General features: G+C 32.7%; 1 protein-coding gene across 2 annotated transcripts in view; it reads left to right on the forward strand.

The window, feature by feature from the left end:
- Window positions 1–23,499, forward strand: part of Smurf (SMAD specific E3 ubiquitin protein ligase) — an 87,256-nt gene that overhangs the window by 57,974 nt on the left and 5,783 nt on the right. For both annotated transcript variants that reach the window (XM_067267277.1, XM_067267279.1), the window contains 6 exons: window positions 10,330–10,591; window positions 16,186–16,289; window positions 18,516–18,630; window positions 20,848–21,026; window positions 21,102–21,239; window positions 22,481–22,601. In XM_067267277.1, coding sequence (XP_067123378.1) covers window positions 10,330–10,591; window positions 16,186–16,289; window positions 18,516–18,630; window positions 20,848–21,026; window positions 21,102–21,239; window positions 22,481–22,601 — 919 coding nt within the window. The remainder of the gene's footprint in view (window positions 1–10,329; window positions 10,592–16,185; window positions 16,290–18,515; window positions 18,631–20,847; window positions 21,027–21,101; window positions 21,240–22,480; window positions 22,602–23,499) is intronic.

A 23,499-nucleotide genomic window follows, 5' to 3' on the forward strand; every position in this document is an offset into this window, starting at 1 on the left:
CTGTCTTCTTAATAATTTAAAAGTTTAATGTTAATTTTAAATCAAATGCTACATTTAAGCCAAGGAGTATAAATTATGAATTTAAAATTTTTGTTAATAATTTTATTATAATTATAGAAACAACATACAGTAAATGAATAATCTTTTAAATATTGTAAATTATTCTGACTTAACCAAATCTATGATTAAACATATGAAAATATATTATGGATAACTAATCACTTTATCCAAATACACATTTTTAAGAAGTCAGAAAATATTTTTCATTAATTAAATGAAAGAATAATGATTTTGGAATGTTTATTATTTTATCATCAAATTATTGTAGAGGGTGGTTAGAATTAAACTGACAATACTCAGACATGTAGATACAGCTCTACTGAACCAAATTCAATGAAACTCTGTACACTTGCAATGCAGATCATGGGGAAGAGATTTATGTGGGAAAATTAGTTGAATTTTCATTACTGGAGGAATATGTGATGCTGTTAAGTCAAAAATGCATGTTTTTGGCTATGGGATTACAGTGTAGTCCCAGAAACTTGACATTCTGTAAAACTCATTTGTCTAATTACAGAGATGGCATTTATGTTAAACAATGTTTGACAGCTGAATGGCATCTAGACGTTGGCTTGACTTGAAGATAGAGTAAGAAGGCTGTCTGCAGACTTTGCCTTGAATGGAAGAGGAGGGGTTACGAAGTAAGGATTGGGGTGAGGGGAAGAGGTGGGAGGATAGTTGATAGGGATAGAGTGTGAAGGGAAGATAGTGTAGTGGGAACACATTGGCGTCTTGCACCGCAATTATTAAGTAATAAAAACAAATAGAAGATAATACAGCATGCCAATTTGGCGACGATGAGTACAATATACAAGGTGAAAATATACATGAAAGGCAGTGAATGGAAATACAATAAGCAGTTTACAATAAATAATAACAGAAGCAGAACCCGTGGTTCTGGAGCCTTACGTTGTAAGGCTATTCTTGAGGATGTCACAATTGGACGCAAAAGTCATTAGGTGTTTAAAGCAGTCCTTATTGGAGCAGAACACCTTCCAGTCAGGTGGCCAAGCATGTCCATTAGATAGACAGTAGAGGATCAGTTGCCTGCGTTCTATGTCATAGGTCTTGCAATCCAGTAGAATATGCTGGGCGTTGCCTATAGCAGCGCTATCGCAGTTGCACACATCGTCATTTCGCTTTTTTATTCTGTTCAGGTAACTAGGGAAATTCCCATGGCCGGTGAGCAGTTGCGTAAGATTGAATGAAGGAGTAAGGTAGTTCATTTTTTGGCGTTCGACTATGGATGGTAAGAAAAGGTACGTGAGTCTGCCCGTGGTGGACGAAGACCATTCGGTCTGCCACAGGTTAGTTGCCATGACGTAGGTGAGATTGTGGATGTAGGTGAAGGGAAGTGAGTTGAAAGCCGTTTCAAGATTACTGCCGGCAGCACGTTTGGCTAATTCGTCCGCTCTCTCGTTTCCGCCGACTCCCTGATGACCTGGCACCCAGCAAAACGAGACGGCCTTTCTTTTGCTAAGACTGTTGGCCAGATGAACAACTTTTACACCTGTGGCGGTGCTCTTTCTGCTGCCGCTGATGATCCGGAGAACGTAGCGGCTATCCGTGAAGAAGGTAGCTGACCCTTTGAGTTTCTGATTGTTAGTTGTAAAGTAAACAAGGGCCTTATACATGGCCCATAATTCAGCCTGGTTATTAGTACATTTGGAATTAAGTTTATAGTACTCTTCGTGTACCACAGAATTATCGACACCGTTGTAGACCACCAGGGCCGCACCAGTTCCCTTCTCATTTCTGGCACCATCAGTGTAAATATGCCAGTTTGTGCTTGGATTAGTAGTATCTCTCTCAAATTTGATCAAGACATTGTTCCTTTCAGCTGGGTGGAAGTTCTTAGTCGGGTCATTGTAGTAATTGTCTATATCATAGGATTTGATTTGCTTTAGCGTTTGGATTCCATCTGGAGGATATTTGTTTTCTGCAGCTATAGTCTTCAAATCGTCCTCACTACAGTTTTGCAGGTCGGTTGTTGTAAGATTCCAAGTCCAGACCAGATTTTTAATTTTGATGTGAATAGGCATTAGATTAGCGACTGTCAGAAGAGCATCTGTAGGGGCCGTGCGGTACGCCCTGCAAATGCGAATAGCGAAGGTACGCTGGACAGACAGGATTTTTCGCTTATTATGGACAATGTCCACCCGATGTCCCCAGATTTGAGCCGCATACAGCAAAGCCGGCTCAATTGCACCTTTGTAGATAAGTCTACAGTGCTTCGGGCCTAGACCCCATGTGTTCCTAGCAATGTGGTAAATCATGTTTGCCTTCTGGCTTACCTTTTTGCACAGTTCATCAATATGAGTTGACCAACTCAGAGTTGGGTCCAGTATTACACCAAGATACTTCATATGCGACGTTATCTTGATTTTATGGTTATTAATGTACAAACACAGGGGCCTCTGTAATTGTTTTCTATTAGACTTTTTCGTGCACACGAGTGCCTCACATTTTTGATGGTTTATTGGGAGTTTGTTGTCTATACTCCATTGGTTGATGTCGTTGAGGACCTCATTGCCTATCCTTTGAAGGACATTACAGTTCTGGTGTTGTATCATGACAATGGTGTCGTCTGCGAATCCTTGTATCTTAACATGATCAGTTGTTGGAAGCAGGTTGAGTAGGTTGTTATACATTAGGTTCCACAGCCCAGGCCCGCTGCGTGAACCTTGGGGGCAACCTCTTTCTATATTTTTAATAATATTTATATTGTTGGATAGGCAGCCAGCTTTCCTATTGGTCAGGTAATTATCCAGCAGCTGATAGATATTTTGCGGACATTTCATTTCCCTTAAACTATATTTAAGCACCGGCCACCAGAGGTGGTCGAACGCCTTCTTGAAGTCGATGCTAATGAGGAGTGCGTGACGGTCTTTATCCCATGCAGTTTTTATGAAAGTTGTTACGTTTCCAATAGCAGTAATTGTGGATCTACCTGGTCTGAACCCATGCTGGTTGGTATTTAGTATATTATTTTTTTCAACATGCCAATTGATTCTATCTATCATCAGCCCGTCGAGTACTTTACCCATAACTGGGAGCAGGCTTATTGGCCTATAGTCTTTTCTTTCCACTGGGTTAACTGTTTTCGGGATGAATTTTACGTTAGCTATTTTCCATGAATCGGGAAAGTAGCCCACCCTTAGGCACCCATTGTAAAGAATGACGAAAGCTATTGGGATTTCAGCAAACGCCTCTTTTACCACCTCCGCAGTAATACCGTCATGCCCTGGGGCTTTTTTATTAGCCAGGGAGCGGATCGCTTGTTGCACCTCTTTAAAAGAAAACCATTTATCGTTGGTTTCGCTGTAAATGTCCTCGAGATTTATACGTATTCGTTGGTGAGTAGGTGAGTCATCTGTTTGACTGTCGTTGGGGAAATGGAAATCAAGAAGCTTCTGTAGATTACTGCTAATTGAATAGTTATTGGTTTGAGGATTGGTGTCAGTAACATTCGGCAGGGTTGCCTTCCTTTTATTTTTGAACGCGATCTTATAGGGCTCGCCCCAGGGGTCCACCGTTGATCTTCCGCAAAATTCCCGCCACGCCGTCGTTCTTGCTTTGTTAATATTAGCTTTGTAAGTCCGTAGAGCATTGGCATAATCCCTACTTTGCTGTTCTCTTCGTTCTGTGTTTCGTTCTTTTAACCATTTCTTTCTTAATCTTTTGATTTTCCTCTTTTCACGGTCTAAATCATCGTTCCACCAGTGCGTACGGTTTTTCTTTAATTTCTGTCTGGAAGAAATCTTGAGGGCTTCGACAATAGATTGTGTCATATGGTTCACATAATTGTCAATCCTTTCATGGGTGTTTAGTTCTGTAAATTGAAAGTTCCTCCATTTTTCTGCGAAAGAGGCCCGGAAGTATTCCCAGTTAGTTATAGTGCTATAATAGTTAGTGACATGATCCTTAATTTGCTGGTGATGTTGTAGAGTAGTCAGAATATATCGGTGATCACTCGCCGAATCTTTCGATAAAGTTGTACAATCTTTCACGATACTACCCACTTCCGTGGGCGCCAAACAAACGTCGGTCCAGCCTCTCGCCCTTGTCGTTTGGAAGGTTGGTAAATCTGAGGTGTTCAGCGATATACCGTCAATCTCATTAAGGAGTTCCTGTATGAGCCTTCCCCTCTTGTCCTCAGTCTCGTGGTACCAGAGGGGGGATTTGGCATTGCAGTCACCTGCAATGAGATACGATTTGTCTCCTAGTTTCCTTATAACACTAGATAGCTCGTCTATGCAGTCCTCGTCATTATCAAATGGCGAGAAATATATACAGAGAATAAAGTCTATGGGGCCTTGGTCAATCGTGACGGTTGTGACTCGATTAGAGCTTAGCTCAGGAATTAATGCAGCATTAACATTGGGATTCCTTATTATTATACCACATTTGGAACGTTCATCTGGGGTTGTTTTATTCAGAACTTGCCACGAGCCAAATCTAACAATGTTATTTTTGACAGTATACGGTTCCTGTATAAGGATTACATCCACGTCCAGATCGTTCGCTGTCTTAATAACAAGCGACGAGGCAGCTTGGCTTTTCTGGGCGTTGAGTTGAAGAATTTTGAACGTTGTGTTTGCCATTATGAAGGTTTTATTACACAGGAATATGAGGACATACAGACTATTATTCGTATATGGTTTGCCTTACCAAGAGTCTCTTGTAATTTTTTAAGACTGGGCATTGTGCAGAGAATGCATTGTGGTCTGTTTGATACTTTGGGCCATCGGGTTGTTCCTTATTTATTTTGGTGCAGTTAGTGCATTTAGGGGTTTCATTGGTGTTAGTGCACTCTTTATATTTGTGTCTTTTGGTGCAGTGGCTGCACCTTTCCCTATGATCACAGGAGGCCGCCTTATGGCCGAAGCCCGTACACCGAAAGCATCTAATAATGGGAATATAATCGTCAGCTATCAAAGTACCCCATTCATAACTTATCCGTTTCGTGGTTATTATCAGATTTCGGATTGCAGGAGAGACTGACATCACCACGTGTCGGCAGTCAGGCTTAGTTTTTGAAGGTATCATATGAGTGATTCTTGTTTCTCTGTGGAAAGCTTCCTTCGTAAGTTTCCTATTAATCTCGCTGTTTTGGTTGTAGATTTTCTCGACAAGTTCCACCTTCTCCTCCTCCTGAGGCACGTTAAGCAGTATAACTCGAGGTTTCCGGCGTTTTGGTCGTATCATTTTAACTCTTTCGTTTAATTCCGGCAATTTCCCAATTGCCTCCTGTAAGTTCTGAACATCTTGCTCAGTTTTAAGTCTAATTTTTACACCTTTTCCCGGCACCGCTGTTATATTGCGTGTGCCTATTTTCAAGCTTGCAGGATCTATCTTAGTTTGGATCTCATTGAGCATTTCCTCTGGACAGAGGGTTTCACCATCCTCTGTAGTCGTAGTCTCAATAATGAGGTCCTGTGGTTTCACTTGTGTTTTATTATCAGCTATAGCTTCGGCTATAATATGTGTGGTACGACTCCCGCTGATCCTTCCCTTCCTTACTGCATCGGCGTAGGTACCCTTCCCTTCCTGCTCAGTTGAGCGGAGTGCTAATACTATTCCAAATAAGTTATTCGCAGCTGCGTGCATGTCAAGCGCCGCCTGTCTCACACTTTTCCTATTAGCAACCGAAACCGAGCCATAGGAATTTGCTGGGAGAGCTTGCATAATACAGTCAAGTCCTCTGGAAATTACAGCTAGTAACTTCCTTTCCGGCACGTCCGCCAAGGTATCCATGAGAACGATTGACAGAAGAGTATAGAGTCCAAGAAACCAAGTTTGTAGCCCGCACAGACGCGCACACACGAAAACAAGTAAAAACGCCGAACAGCGCAAAAACACGCTACCCGGCTACAGCTCGCCAAACGGCTCGGATACGCCGAACGGCTGAGACCAGAAAAACACGTGGAGAACAGTTCTTTGTTACAGAGATGACAACTAAGTAGCGATAACTTAATAACTAACAGAGTAATATTAACTAAATTTATACAGTATACAGAGCGCGTAATGGGCTAACAAAGCCCGTCGAAGAAAAGTCCGATTACACAAGGGGGGGCCGATGGGGCCCGAGAAAGAACGTAACTACAGACGGCTGTAACTCGCCAACCGCGAGACGTAGAACAAAATTAAAACACTCACGGCTTCCTTACAATTAGTACTTCCCAACGGTGTATAATATCCATAGGAGAAATCACTAAATCCAAAGTTACAGCAGTCGGAAAGCAGAGCACACTTACTTCACGACTATAAGCATTGGCGACCATGCGCCCTCTCTAGACGTTGGCTGGCTGAACCATGGTTTAAAATGCGTTGCAAAGATGACAATCATCTATTTCTGAACACCGTCTAAATTAACCTCAACAAAATGTTGGCTATTACTTTTTTTGTCATTACTCCCCTCTTTTACAAGTCATTCAGCCAATTGGATTATTCATTTGTGATGTCAGAAAAAACTCTGATAAGGTCACTAGCTATATTCTGAAAGCTTCCATAAAACTGTAAAACTGTTAACAACCATTCTTTGACAGTTAATGACAGTCCTTTTCCATTTTAATGTTTAATTTTGTCGCCAATATGATTTAATTAAAAAAATATGAACAAATCCAGATTTAGAAAAATTATACCAAATTCGAAATTTGTCTTCAGAATATATTTTTAAGGAATTATTCCAACATTTATTACTTTCTCCTTTTGTAATTGTTGAGATGAATCATTTTAAATATTTTATTATTACATTTTGTATTTTTATAAATTTTTACATTATTCTTCTTATAAAAAGGTTTCAGTAATTGTTAAAATTGTCTTGTTTCTTTAACAGAACACTCTGACTAGGGGATTAACAATAATGACCCCAAAATACATTAAGGTTTTATAACCAACATGATACAGTGGACCCCTTCTATAACGCGCATGTTGGGCAGGAAACAATACCTGCGTTATAAGGTGAACCGTGTTATACCGAGTGGCACGGTGTAACACAGTTCACCTCTTTACTTTAGCAATAATGTCAAGCTTTTCTTTTACTCATCATGCATACAATAATTAAACACTATTCAAAATACATGCAGGAACTCAATACATACACAATTACTCAATACGCAGTAACAATAAAATGCGCTACTCACTAACGCCGCACGGACCTGTATAAACGTGTTTGAGCTTATCGTGTTGCGAACATTGCCCATGCTATAACCGAGTGTGCGGTATAGTGAGCAGCGCTATAATGAAGGTCCACTGTACTTAAATTGTAAATAAATCTGTCTGAATTAAATTAATTGTAGTTTTAAATCTTTCACCTGTTTGAATATCGGAATTGGAACATTTAAAACAAATTTAAAGTACAGTCTAACTCGTTTATAACGTCATCCTTGGGACCGGCAATTTTTTGACGTTATAACCGAATGTCGTTATCTGCGAAGTCTATTATTATCATAATAAATTTATTATATGTATAAAAATGCAAACTACATGTTTAAATCAACTTTATTTACATTTATTTATGTCTAAGTTTCCATCGATGTAATTAAAAATTTCAAAAATTACCTTTTATAAGAAATTTCTATTTGTCATAAGTTTCAATAATGGCGGAACTTCCGGTTTTGAGAATAATGTTGAATTAAAAGGCAACAAAAGGTTAAACTAATGTTTGCCAATTAAAAATAATTCAATTATTTCTTTATAACCTATTTAATGTAGTTTGTTTGTTAAATATTCTATTATTTTTAATATATCTAGCATAAAGTAATTTAAAAATGAGTACATAATAACTGATTGTCACGTCGTTAAAAGTGTATCAAACCTCACCCCACTGAAGTCAGGTGGTGAGAGTACCACCCACAATCGTTCTAGGAAGTGGACTCAGACTCTAGGACTAAACACGTGGTATTTTCTTGTGAAATAAAATTTGTAATCTAATTTTGTAAATTTGGGAATGCTTCAAATATGACATTAAAACAGGGTTTTATGTCGTTACAAGTGGGTTTTTTAACATTATCTAGTATAGTAAAGTCGTGGGACTGATAAAAATTTGACGTTACATTAGGGTTGTCGTTACATCCGATGACATTATAACCAAGTTAGACTGTATTTAATTATATTATTTTTGATCAAAGCAATTAATTAATGAATAATTTTGTTGATTTGTATCATTTACAACATTTATGAAAGGAAAGATATCCATTTTTATCTAACTTTTTCTGCAAACAAAACGTCCACTCGAATTAAAACGCCAGCTACACCTGCTGTCGAGTGAGTCTAGAAAGTAGGTCAAATTAGCAGTTTCTAAACACTGTCTAAACTGAGGCAAGCAAGAATTGCCATCTCTGCAATGTAATTTTTCTGAATTGTGGTCTAGACAATGTCTAAACCATTGTCAGCATCTATACATTGTCTCTGCAATTGGTCCATTGTGTTGTTCAAAAACAAAATACATGTAATCTAATTTTTTTATCCTAGGATCAAATAAATAATCATTTTTCACCAGCCTCACTTGATTATAGCATCACTTTACATATTAACAAAGAATATAACCCTTTTTCCAAGGTGCCACTGCAAAATGCCATGATGTGAATGTTACTATCTCAAAAGTAGCCACTGAATAGCCAATATTTTTTTATTTAATTAAAATTTAACTACAAATAGAAATAATCACCAATGGTAGTTAATACATGTATGAATTGTACATCTTTATGAAAATTCTGCTAAAGGCAAAATCAGTGAATTGCTGGAAAGTGAGAGGAAGATGTGAATTTTAGCATTTAGAATTAACAAGTTGAAAATTTCATTATTTAAACTAGCATGATCATTATGCCACTGTATGTTAAACAAATTCATTATTTTAGTGTAATTCTGCTATGGTTAACACTAGGCTCCTGCTGATGGAAAGATGTTCTAATTTGACCTGCACTTTAACACAGTCTTGTCTTTTTCAGTTTACTGTTGAGACAGGATTCCATAAAACTTGTTATTTTTGGTAACTTGCCACCTTCTCAGTCCACGTTAAGTTTGCAGGACTACTGTATTTAAAAGACTGTGTTTATCAGGTGTATGCACTTTGTATTAGAGTTGAAGGCCAGCATAGTGCAACATGTCTCAGATTCCTCCTGAAATGTTATATGCAGCAGTTGATGATGTGGTTTACAGAGAAGGATTCTGCATTAAGCAATACTGTAAATGTTTAAAATGCAATTTAATTCTTCTAATAAAATTTTCTGCACTTATAATTATCATTTTTGCAGTTCCATATTTTTCCTGGTGGTAAAAATTTCAATTAATATCTTCCATAAATCTCTTTACATTGATTTGCATTGCACATGTATCTAGTTTCATTTGATTTGGTTCAGTAGAGCTGACTCCACATGTCTGAGTATTGTCACTTTAATTCTAATTACCCTGTAATTTAGAACTATGATAGTCTAATAATGGAATGACAAATATTCTGAAAATGTTAACGTTTCATTTGATGTATAAAAATATTTTCTGGCTTCTTGAAAATGAGTGTTTGGATAAAGAGATTAGTTAAACATATGGAGCTGTCACATTTTTTAGAATTGTATAATAAATTATATGATAAAAACTATTTTTGTAATTACTTAGAACTTTTCAGTACTGATTAAAAAATTGACTAACAACACTAAATGAGATAAGTAATTGGGACTATAATTAATGGGAATTTGGTTTTACTAATTTTGGCATTAAAAGGACATTATAAAACAATTTAAAAATATAGAAAATTCATTATTAATTAATAACAATATACATGATGTATAATAAAAATATGAATTTTCAACAATTTAAAATGTTGTACTGTGAGCAAATAGCAATTAAATGTTAAAAATTATTGTAAAGTGCTGAAAAAGACTGATAACAGTTGCATGTTATCAGCACTTGAGGCTAGTAGGCATTTTTTTTTAAAGTTTTTTCATTTTATTTGCCTGTAGAAAATGATGTTAATAATCAAACTCTGATTATAATAAAAAGTTTTATATATGTATTTTGACATCAGAATTCACCTGTTCCAAAACATAACAATAAATCACTGAAAACAATATCCATAATTACAATAAGTGGATTTTTCTACTTATTGTTTTAGAACTTTTTATTAACACTACAGTAATGAACAAATTGTTTGATATACTATTTTAATACTGCAATTAGTTAAAATAGTATTAAATTTTTAATTAAAAATTGCTTCAAATAGTACTTTAATGATTAATTTACAATTTGATAAAAATTCTTGTAATTTTCTAGTACTAGACGATTCAGTGGTTCTCAAACTTCAAGTAATAATCCTGCTGGACAAGTTAGTTCTAGTAATCACAACTGTGTCAGTAATAGTGGAATAGTATTGCAATCACTTTCAAATACAACAATAGAAAATGGTGAGAATACTATAACGAGACATAGGAGAGATATAGTACAGAAATTAGCATCTTTGAGACAAGAACTTCATTCTCTTCAACAACAGTCTGGTCATTGTAGATTAGAAGTATCAAGAGAAGATATATTTGAGGTAAGCTTATAAACATCAGCAGATTAACAATGTTCCAGAAATTATTATGTAAATCCTATTATATAATTTCACAGCAGTTTTAGATAAATATACAATAATTTAAAAATAATTAATTGCATTTCAATTTTTGATAAATATTGAATTGAACATTTTTATGATTATTCTAGGCAATTTATTTTTAATAATAGTTTTATAATTAAACATAGCTTAAAATAATTTAAATTACATTACAAAAGTGTTTAATACAGAGATTTTAATGATGTAATTGAACTGGCTATCATGTGAAATCATCCCAATATTTTCTTAACAGTTCTTTTAATTATTTTAGTATAAATTTTTTATTTATATTTGTATTTGGCATTCCAATTTAAAGAATCCTGAGAAAGATCTGTGAAGATCAAAAACATTACAATTTGCAGTAGATTATCCTAGAATTACTTTTAAGGTTCAATTCATTGCTAATTTTTATTTATATTCTGTTCAATTTTTATTTAGTATAAATCAATTTTTTTTTATTTCTCAGTATCACCTTTATAGTGATAATTTTGTGCATTGATATAGTAACAACACAAGTTATTGTAAACATATCTAAATAAATAATAAGGCAACAATATATTTTATTGGCAGAAAGAAATTCATGATACAATATTTTTATGGCACTGTGTGTTACAAAATGATTTAGAGAAAAGTAACAGCCTGTTTTTGAATCTAAAATGTTTCATGCAGAGTCTATTGTTTTATGTCAACAGACTCATTACTATTTTTATTACCCCACCTTTTACAGCAGTGACATTACAGTTATGATACGGCATTGTAGCCATACTGTTTTGGTACATGTAAAGTGGAGTTTTGCCCCCATTCATCAAGAACAACAATGATCAGATGCTCTTTGGTATGGGTTTGTTTCCAAATGACTTTTTCATATGAGGACCATGAATTCAGATTCAGTGAATTTTGGACTCACTCCAACTTAGGGGCATTGTTTTGCTGCTTCCATGATTCTGTTAAGCATATAACTTTGTGGCATTGCAAGTTTTTTTAAATATCCCATCCCTTTAGCATTACAAATACAAAAGAAAAGGCAGCATATGTTGTTCTAGGATCTTGCAGTATCAAGATGCGTTAATGGAACTGACATAGGTCATTTCTCCATGCCAGAATGTTCAAAACATTTCCATACTTGTATAACACAATGGTAACTTTATTGCTGTTTGTACACTGGGTCAAAGACTTTGTGACATTGCTAAATAATTTCTCTGCTCAAATTTCCATACAATACAAGAAAGGAAGACCACAAGACATATTCCATTGTTGGCCATTTGAAATGGTTTCTTGTCCAATGATAATATTGTTTATTTTCATGTGCAGTTAACATAGGCTTTTACTTTTAAATGACCACCAAACTAATTTTATGTAATCTTGCTGCTTCTGTCTGCATAGAAAAAATTTTGTTCCAATGTATTCTTGCCATTTGGCTAGTTCCTCTAACATCACAGGTTGATCATATCTCCCTGATTAATAGACTTTCTTTTTGTGGACTGGTAATGCATACTTGTCCACTGCTGTGTCCAGATAGCAAATTTTCATTTATGATAGTGTTTCAGAAGGAAACTTGCTGTTTATTCAGTTACACGATTTTTAATTGATTGGCCAGATACCAGTATCATTCTGACACTTCTGAAGAATATTCTACCTTAACTGTTTGCTTCTGTCAAGGCATAGTTTTGTCTCGTGCACAAGCCAACCTACTGCAGGTAATATAGCAAGAGATTCATTTACATATTGGAAGTTAAATGGTTTAACTTCCAATATGCAAATTTTTTGTTTGTTTTGTTAGATAATATTTTACATCAGTGCATGAAACATTTTGGTCACATGTAAATGCAGATGTTAGGCATGAAAGTTTAACTAGTTGTTTTCTTCCTGGGTTTGCATATAACAAAGGGATACTTATTTAGATGTATTTATTGAATTAATATTGCAGTATTTTAATAATGTTCAAATTTTGCCTTCCAATTTCTTGTCCATCAAAAAGAACACTTATAAAGTGTTCTTTTTGATGGACTCTTTGAAATCAGACTAAGTCCGTTTATTTGACAACTATTTATAATATAATACACAGCACTATCTCTTGTTTTCTTTTAACTACATAGTTTTAATCCAGGCTTGTTTCTCCTCATACCAATGGTCACATTGCCTTATATCTAATTTTTAGATCCGTTGGCTGACCAATCCAATGCTGAGCTGAGCTTTCTCTTCAGTCCACCTCAGTTGGCATACCTGTCTCAACTTGTCCAGGATGACTCACCAACAACTTTTTCTGGAAAACGTGCTTTGACGAGTGAAAACTTGATTTAGCTTGTCACTACATGATAGGCCTCCTTGACAATTTTCTACAAGATGTTCTGTGTTGCAGCATCAGTACTGTATAAAACTTTATTGTTACAGGAAAGATACTTTGTACAGTCTTTTCAATTTAACCTGTCTTCACGTGCGTGCGCAGTCAAATAGAAATTGCACACCCTCAATCAATCCAGCACCAATTTAAAAAATTAATTAATAAAAATTTAGTGTTGAAAAACCAGTATTTTCACTTTATTTCAGTTTTTCAATATATTTCTAATTGAATTCAGTCAAAAAAATCTTAATTTAATTATTATTTATTGAAGATTTTAATTTTTTAATATTAGAAGGCAATTAATATAAATTTTAAGGTGTCAATGTTTCGTCTTTGTTCCCGTTCAAGTTTATTGTCCTAGACATGCACCAATAAGTGTTTTACTTCTACTGAAGATTAGGCTTTTATTTCAACTTCGATCACTTTGGTTACACAAGGTGGGGAAACGGGATGTCATGTGATCAAATACCTTACTTTTTAGGACAGAAATTTTGTTACCTTGAAAAAAAAAATTTTTTTCTCATTTTAATTACTTTTAACTAACTTTTTTTGGTTATATGTTCTTAGATTTTTTATATATAAAATATAATAAAATTCAAAAATTAATTAAATATTATCGGAAATGTTAAACTATAAGTGCAGTGTGTTTTACATTATTATTGCAAACAGATATAGTCAATTATTTTATATACTTGTTTATTATTTTAATTTTTATAAATTATTTAATGTGATGCAATGCGACATGCTCAGAATCAATTGCGCCTTAATCAATATGGCAGTGGGACTTGATTTAATTACTTTTTCATTTTAAGACATTCATCAAAGTATGTTATTTTAATGCAATTTTTATATTTTTACTGATATATATGCTTGACAACGATTATATTTCTGATTTCAACATTTTCTCTACTATCTAAAAGTATAAAATACTTAAAATAGATTTTTATTTATACTTTCTGAAATTTTATCTGTAAATGCAAAAAACTAAACTTATCAAATGTCAACTCACTATACATAATTTTAACTTTATTTTATTGACATGAGATTTGTTCAATTTCACAGGATTATATTATTTTTCAAATTCAGGGTAGTAAAGCTTTGTTTATTTTCTCCTGCAAAAGTAATAGACTCTGCTGGTCCCACACTGTGAAGTACAATAAATAAACTGCTAATTTTTATATTACTTTGTTTTCATAAATTCCTATTGCTGTCAGTAATGGGTTGAATAACTAACAAATTGTTTTCTTGCACTCGGGAATGTTTTGTTTCAGATTTGACAACTAGTATTTCTAGTAATGAATTCTATAATTCTATAGTTAATAATTTTAAAAATATTTATAAAATTACCAAATAAATAATTGTTCACAATTGTAAGGAACTGAGTCCGAGCGTTATTTTTAGTTTATTATTATTTTTCCATTTTATTATATTTTGTTTGGAGCTTATGTTTATTTAGGATGAAGGTTCCCCACCACTCTCTTGTTAGTAACGAAAAAAGAAGATAAAACCAACTCACGGAGAAATAAGCGCCATAGGAAAAATCTTGCGCACTTGCGCTGCCCAGCAGAAGTAAACGATCCGCAGAAAAAAAATGGAGGGGGGAGTCCCCACACTCACTAGTAAAGAAATACTTGATAAACCGTCTTAACATCCCAGAAAATTATGATAAATACTTTGTAAACGGTTTATAAGCTTTGTCGGAAACTTAAAGCTGCCAGAAAAGAAAGTTAATGTTAGCAACTAAGTATGTAAATAAGGGGAGTAACTCAGCTGAAGTGTGACGTCACCTCACAGTATAAAACCCGTACGTTAACCGAAGAAGAAAGAGGTGAATTCCAAATCGAGGCAACTTTGAGAGCGAGGTGAATTCGAAAGCAAAGTGTTTTCTGATAGAAGTCCAGATTGATAATTGGACGATCCAAGGTGTTAAAGAGGAATTCGATTGACGATTTGACGATATCGAAAGGATTGAGGAAATAGGTTCTTCGTATAGTGAGGTGACGAATAGACGTTTAATTAGTAAGAGATTTTGTTCATAGTTTCCTAAGTATTTGATTTGTCGAATTTTCAAAGGGGAATTAATATTAAGTTAAGCTAAGTAGCTGAGTTTATTGTCGGGTTGACTTTTGATTTTCGTAATAAATTTTGTTTGGATTATAGACATTTGTACATAGTAAATTCTAGTTACTAGTTAAATATATTTGAACTTTTTGATTTGACTTGATATTTATCATTATTCGTACTAATTTTTTGGTGCACGCTTAAAAGCCCAGGCCTGGCAAACTAATCTCGAATCCGCGTAAAGTACCCGTTAGCTTAACGGAAGTTTTACCGACCGCAATTAGTGTCGGTTTCCTAAGATACTAAAAATAGTACTTTACACAATTACTAAATGGTATTGCGACGTTATGAACATAAATTTTAATTGTTGCAAAATTGAAAGTATTAGATTTCTTATACAACTGATCATGAGACAGCAGGGCAATAATACTAAAGCGAGAAAATCGCATTATCAAGAAAAACTGCAATGACTTATTTGAAATGTATTGGGATTGGTCCTGTCATTGAAACCAGGAAAAAAAGATATAATGTGTAGAATTGTGGTAAAGGTTAAATATTCTACATAGTTATTTTATTAAATTGCAGTTGTTGCACATAACAAACCCAAGAGTACAGTGCTCTCACACGGCAAAAGAATTTATTGCAGGTGGTGAAAAGGTATTGATTTTTGTAAAATTTTTTTGAAAGATCATAAACTTGAAAACTACTGTGGGAATCGCTTCAGAACATATCAGTTGAGAAATACTAAAAAGCCACGCTTCAACTGTTTATTTTTAAAAAATTAAATAAAAAAAGCCAGTATGTATCTGTTGGATACACACGCACCTAGATGCAGTTAATAAATGAAAATTCTTTCATTTATATATTACAGTCGCTCACATTTTTATATTCATAAAATTAAAAAAATACAAAAATTATATGAGGCATGGTGTCATAAAACTTTATAAAATGATTTTAAAATATCAATGGAAAAAATAAATAAAGAATTGTAAATGCATTTGAAATATATTGTAAACTGCATTTCTTGAAAATTTTTTCAAAATAAATTTTTAAAATTTAACTTTTTTTTAATTGATACAGTATATGACTTTTTAAAGAAAAGATCATTTTTTGATAACTTGTTTTTTATTTTTAGGAATCTTACAGGCTTATAATGAAGATGAGGCCTAAAGATTTGAGGAAAAGGCTTATGGTAAAATTTCGAGGTGAAGAAGGTCTTGATTATGGTGGTGTAGCAAGGTATATTCTTTCATTTATTGTAATTTTTTAAAATTCTGTAATAAATTTCTTTAAAAATTTCTTGTTACATATACTTATTTATTAAATTATTTTAAGCATCTTTGAATATATTAATAATAATAATTTTCCATAAGCCAGAAAATGTCTCTTTAATATTTTCAGGATGTTTGTCATTCCAACATCAGACTGTTGTTGTTTAGTCTATAGCAGGGGTTCCCAATCTTTTTTATATTGTGACTCCCTTTACAAGCTGTAATTTTTTTGCAATGCCCTTCTAAGAGAAGATACTTACATGTAGCTCTAGCAGACATTAAAATTACTTTATTATTCAAAGAAAACTCCAAAGAATATAGAATCTTAATAATTATTATTTATTAGAAAACATAACAGTACAATTAATGAAAAAAATGAGCTTGCTTTTCTGAGCATAACTTCTCAAATTGGGGCTGAAGTTTTGAAATGGCTACTCTTCTTTGTACTCTTTCCTGAGTTTTCAACACGTTTTCTATTTATTTGAATAAAGTTATCCATTTTACGATACATAAATTAAATACAACACACTTGAAATCAAAACACTGATTTATCAACGCTTATAATCAATGAAAACAAAAGACTGAATGAAAGAACAAGAAAATGGAAGAGCAGGGTGATGAAACGCATGTGCCACGTACTCACTATTATGTCGCATACAGGTGACCTATGGATATTGTTTCGCGACTCCCCTAGGATAGCGCTGCGACACCCAGGGCGTTGCAACGCACAGTTTTCTGGAATCCCTGGTCTATAGTGATCTGATATGGAATAAGAAATATTCAGAAAATGTTAAAAAGCCATTTTTTGGCTTTTTAAAAATGTGAGTGTTTAACTAATCAATTTATCCATGTGGTGCCATCAATTTCCAGGAACAGTAATTTGCAGTTTAAACTAACAAAAAAAAATTGTCTAGACAATACAGGTAAAAAGTTTTGAAATTTTTGCTTTGGAATTGTTTTCTTTCTTTCTTAAGGTATTTTTAGTGCAGACTCCTTTGTCTATGCATTGAAATTGGCGTATAATCAAGACTTAAATCATAATTGTTTTTCTCCACTTCATTTTTAGCTGCATCTTTGTTTGCAGCTTTAACAAAGCCACTATGCTTAACAGTTGACAATCATAGTTGATGTAAGTTTTTCCAGCTTTGTTTAAGAAGGTGAAGAGTCCTAGAAGAAATGATGTATTATTGGATGGGCAAATGTGTGACTTTTATGTAAATTAAAAGGCTTGTCTTTTGATGCGTCATACATTTGTCAACCAACAGAAGAATATTACAGTTAAGTTTCTGGTGCCATGACAGCATCCAGTCATTAAAAATTGCTGCTGTCATCAGGGCATTGTTATTAGAATAATAAAGAACTGATAATGCTCTCACCTTCTTAAAACAGCAAGGAGTTTTGCTTTTTTGCTGTCAACATCAAGTGTGCCTTCTCTCCTACTATACATAATACATGATCATCAGACACTTTGTGAAAATCTTAGTTTTGCTTCATTTAGTTTATAATTACAAGTGGAATATTTGAGACTAAACTGCCTAAAGTGCATTAAGTGTCAAAAATATAAAATGCCTACCAAAATTTTTTATTATTCTGTTTTATTTGTTGTGTTTATTGAATGTAATAGTAAATGCTAAAATAAGCTTAAAACATTTTAATGTTAATAATATTCAATGACATGCATTCAAGAGCTGATTGAGTAGCTTTTATTCTCTAGAAAAAACTAATAAATGCTAAATTGGTATTCAGTTTCCAAATAGTTCTCTGAGAGCTATTATATAGAGAGGTAAAAATTACTGGAAACTTAGCTCTCAAGACAGAAGTTCAGGTAAGAGTGAAAAATAATAATAATTATTAAAACATGGATTCAGTGCAGAAAATGTGAAAGAACTAAAGGTGAAGTATTATGTGCCTTTGGTGATTTTTGGGAAAAAAATACAATAGTAAAGGTAAAGGTTTGTAAAGGATTTTCTTTGTTGTTTTTAAAAATTTTGATAAGTTTAGATAAAGGAAAAGCTGTTTGACAAATTTGTAATTGCAATTTAAAATTAGCAGGTAACCCACCTGTTTTCAAATTGACTTTAAAACAGTTTAGTCTCAGGTTATTCACAGGAAATTATAGTAATATAATTGAGTGATTAAATTAGAAATTACATTTTTTCGTTCTAATTTGAGTGACAAATGTTTTGCTTTACAGAGAATGGCTGTATTTGCTCTCACATGAAATGCTTAATCCTTACTATGGTTTATTTCAATATACAAGAGATGATATATACACTTTACAGATTAATCCAGATTCTTCAGTTAATCCTGTAAGTATATTTAAATATTATATAATCATATATGATTGTTTTCTAGACAAATGTTATGTATATCTTCAAATAAAAACAATTCCAACAATGCTAAGAAAGCATTTTTACTAATAGATTTTTTTCAATTAGCATTATTATTACTCTATACACAGTTTCTACATAAATATTTATCTAGGGACAGAAGAGATTTTTCCAGCTTTGATTAATTGTATGAATGTAGTTCATGCTAAAATAATCAAAGGGAATCAAGATGATTTAGCATAACATACAAATAGTCTGTGACTGTAAAGGATAAAGTCAGCATTGCAGAAACTTTATACAAAAAAGTAACATTTCTTTTGTTAGAAAACATGTTCAGCAGCAATATAAAGATGAAGATGGTTGAGCATGACATTTTGGTTGGCACATAGCATTCCTTGTATCATCATTTTATAGGTCTGTTGTATGCATTTCTCCAGTTTGCCAATTTCACCTGGCATTATTGAGTATGCATCATACACTGATTCTTTTAGATTACCTCATAGGAAAGATTCATGAGTCAAATCTGGGAAATTTGTTGGCATGTTGTCCCATCCAGCTGCTGCCTTACTGCTCTGCAAGCCACTGATGTATGTCTCTAGGAATGAGATGTCATGTCATTGTGCTGATACTGAACCCATGCTGCATAGCACCAAAATTGCCATTTGGCAATATTTTTATTAAAGTGGCAATAAAAACCTTAGTCTGCTTATTTCAACATTCAGCATAAAATTGAATCACAAAGCCTGCTTCTTAAAAAACAGCAGAATGTCTAGCTCCCATGCATCACACATCTAGTGATTTCATGATGTCATGTGGTAAGTTTGGGTAGGAAAGTAAAAAGTGTCATTGAGAATCGAAGGCAGTTTTCATGCAATACTGCCTAGCATTTCCAGATTGAGGATTTTTATCAATTGATAGAAAATTTGGGGATTTTTTGATCTTTTTTCAATAAACTAAAACACACAAATTTTGACATGACAGAACTTCTTGATTGCAATGTTTGAATACAATGCAGTATTTCAATGTGTCATTTGGAATTATTCATTAAAAAATTATTCCTATTTTTAAGTGACAACTTAACATGTTACTTTTGCTTTTCAGACTTCAAACTGATAAGGCTACCAGCACCTGCATTACTTAGTAAGCAAAACTAAGTGATTTTTTTAAAAAGTTTTCCAGAGTGACCTCTGTATCAAACCTGCTATATCAAAACATCTTGAAGCTGGAACTGAGATAACTAATAATTACTTAGTGCACTAACACTTCTTCCAGCACTTTTCTTAATAATACAGACTTGGTAGGCTTAATTTATATATGATATAGGGAAAAGAAAGTGGCTGTAATATAGGATATTAATTTTGTAATTTTTTTTTGTTTGATCCAATTTTGAAATTTGAATGAATTGTTTGAAGCTAATTTAAAACTTTCAAATTTAAATTCCAAACATTTCAAATTTCATTAGATGTCAGCCAGTTTAAACTTTCTGAATGTGTAAAATATGTCACTAGCTATTTAAAAATTTTATTGAATTTTTGGAAGCTCAATTGAATTTTTTCTTTTTCATATACCTGATGAGACAGTTGAAGAGGCCAAAAAACATTAATATTATTAAGAAAATAACTGCTGGAAGAAGTGTTAAAACCTGCTATAGTTGTGCCAATGAAAAATTATCAAGTCATTTCTCTACTGCCATGTTTAGGATGTTCAGATATTTGTCATTATTCAGAATGTCATCAATGAATATGGGACCTAGAAGCTGCTCACCCAAAATCCATATTAGACATTTAGGTATTGCCTCACTTGGTATTACCTGAATAGTGCCAGGCTCTGCCCATTGTGATGGTTATACACTATTTTGAAGGGAAAACAGTATCTCATTGGTCCATAAAATGTGCTGAAGGAGTTGTGGTCTGTTAAGCTGTAACTTTAACATCATATTGCATCACTAAATCACTGTGTTGCATCTTTTGTATGTTGTGCTTATTGCAGATAGCAGCTATATGGCTGCATCATAGTAACATAATAACCAGTGTATTTGTGTGCAGTCAATAATCTAATCTAACCAGTGCCAGAAAGATCTCTTTTGCCCCTGGATAGATGTTTAAGTGGAAACCTTGTATATCTATTTCAATTGATTAAATTTAATTCTTCTTGTTTGACATAACTCATATAAATTAATTTAAATTCTGATTACAGGAACATTTGTCGTACTTTCATTTTGTTGGAAGAGTAATTGGAATTGCTGTATTTCATGGACATTACATTGATGGAGGTTTTACACTTCCATTTTATAAAATGTTGTTGAATAAACCTATTACCTTGGATGATATAGAAGCTGTTGATCCTGAATTACACAGAAGTTTGCAGTGGATGCTGTATGTTGTATTAATGGAATAATATATTTTAATTTATTACAAATAATTATTAAAAAGAATTTTTTATTTGTTTAGTGAAAACGATATTACTTCAGTATTTGATACTAACTTCTCAGTTGAACATGATGCATTTGGTCAGTTACAAGTGCATGAATTAAAGCCAAATGGAAGAGAGATTCCTGTGACAGAAGAAAATAAAAGAGAATATGTTAGGTAAAATTAAATATCATTCAAAATTATTTGCTTAAAGTATAGAATTTTGTAATAATTATTTTGATGCCTGAATTAGAATAATTAATAAATATTTATTATTATAATAATTAAAGAGCTTTTGATTATTTGAATTAAATCTTTTTTATAGGATGTTTATTTATGCAATCATTATAAGTTAGTTAAGTCTGTTTGATGATACTGAAGTAGAATTTTATCATATTTAATAATTTGTCAGGTTTATAATTGATCATATTTATTGTAAGAATTTTTAAAGAATATATATGTTTGCATAAATTATAGTCTTTTTAAAATCAATTTTTTCAGGATAATTATCATATATTATTATACTATAAAGGAATTGAAAATGCAATATTTTATAACGTTAATATTGCATATTACAGATTTCTATAGTACAATGTGTATACAAAAACCAAGTTCAATTATTCAGAAAGTAATTGGCTTTGATGTTAAATTAGTACAGTTGACTCATCTTGAAACAAACACTAAAAAAGCATTGCCCTACAAAATACCATTGTCACAGCATTAATTTTCATGTGATGAAGTGAACAAAAGTTTTACTGGAATTTGTTAAAGTGAACTTTAAATTACCTTCATAACCCCAAGAAATAACCCTGTTTCTAATAATGGTTATTTTTTACACTTTTCACATAAACAATAAAAAGTGGTACTGTAATAAATGTTCCATTTTGAGTAGAAGATTTTGTTCTCCTAGTAAGCAAAGATGGGTTCAATATTTGATTGTAGAGCAATTCAAACAACTGGTTTTAGTGGATCATTCTACTGTACTCAGCAAATGGGGTTAAAATTTAAGGACATCCATCCCTTTAAATGGTTGTGGTTCTGTACAAACACTTGCTAATTTGCATATCAGGGAGTGCATACAGTTATACTAAGTTTGACTACTATGCATTAAATTTAGTTCCTTTTTTACTCTTTTGGCACCAAGAAAAAAGGAGTTGCTGCTTTGACTACATACATGCTACATGCTATCATTAATGTAACTAACTCATACATCACAAAAATTATCTCAGAAGTTGGAAAAGGATATGAATATTCACAGACATCTGTATTGGTTCCAGCAGATAGATTTACTGTAAAAATCAACCAAACTAATGTTTTCAATCACTTTTATAGATTATCTTCAGGTTTTTATTTTTTTTTTTAATATTTACTATATTATATGGAAAGCTACAATAATTTACTGATAAACTTTGTTTTAGATTGTATGTAAACTACAGATTTATGAGAGGTATTGAACAGCAGTTTCTAGCCTTACAAAAAGGGTTTAATGAGTTGATTCCACAACATCTTCTTAAAGCTTTTGATGAAAAGGAATTAGAAGTACGTCTTAATTGAAAATTTTTATTTTTATTCTAGATATTAATTAAAATTTTAATATTAAGTGTAGTACATAACATTTAGATTTCTGAATCAGTTACCTCAATAAAATTGTGTTTTTTTTTTTTTGTTGAAAAAATACTTAGCATTTTCAATATATGAAGGTTCTAATGTTTTAAAGTTTTTTATAATGAAATTATATTTAAATATTCAAGAAAATATAGAAATCAATATACTGTAAAACCTCATTATTTTTAAACTGAATGGATCAGAAAAGTATGACTTTCAATTATTGAACTTTTTCAAATCAGATGTTTTTGTAACAATATCTTATAAAATTTTTCATCTGTTTGGATACAAATGCATTAATATTACAAGATATTAATTTGTAATTTGAGCTATTTTGGAAAAACTGTCACTCAGACAAATCACATTTAACTTCTCTGAAGTAGTCAGCTTATTATATTTCCTTCTCATAGCCATTTCATAAATCTTTTTTCTAATTTAAACAAAATAGAATTTTTCTACCAGAAAAATCAAAATCTGTCTTAAATTGAGTACAATCTAACACATGATAGTATTCTATTATTATTGTATTGAATTTATATGGGAAAACTTTGAAAATCATACATTCATATGCTGATCATAATAAATAAAAATTAATTTAAAAAGAACATTACTGATGCAACTTACCTTGTCATGATTTATCAAATTTGAAATTTCTTAAGTTCTTCAATAAGAATTGTCTGCAAATTCAGTCTAGAAGACCTGAGGTTAATTCTATGAACAATTCATCATCATGAGTTCAAGGTTATGAAAATCATGTGATGTAAACAAGTTATTAATGACTAAAGCTATAAGTTTGCATTCTGTTGTGAATACACATGTATATTTAATCAAC

Source organism: Centruroides vittatus, unplaced genomic scaffold (genome assembly GCF_030686945.1).
Source record: "Centruroides vittatus isolate TY-2023 unplaced genomic scaffold, ASM3068694v2 contig_300, whole genome shotgun sequence".
Taxonomy (NCBI): domain Eukaryota; kingdom Metazoa; phylum Arthropoda; class Arachnida; order Scorpiones; family Buthidae; genus Centruroides; species Centruroides vittatus.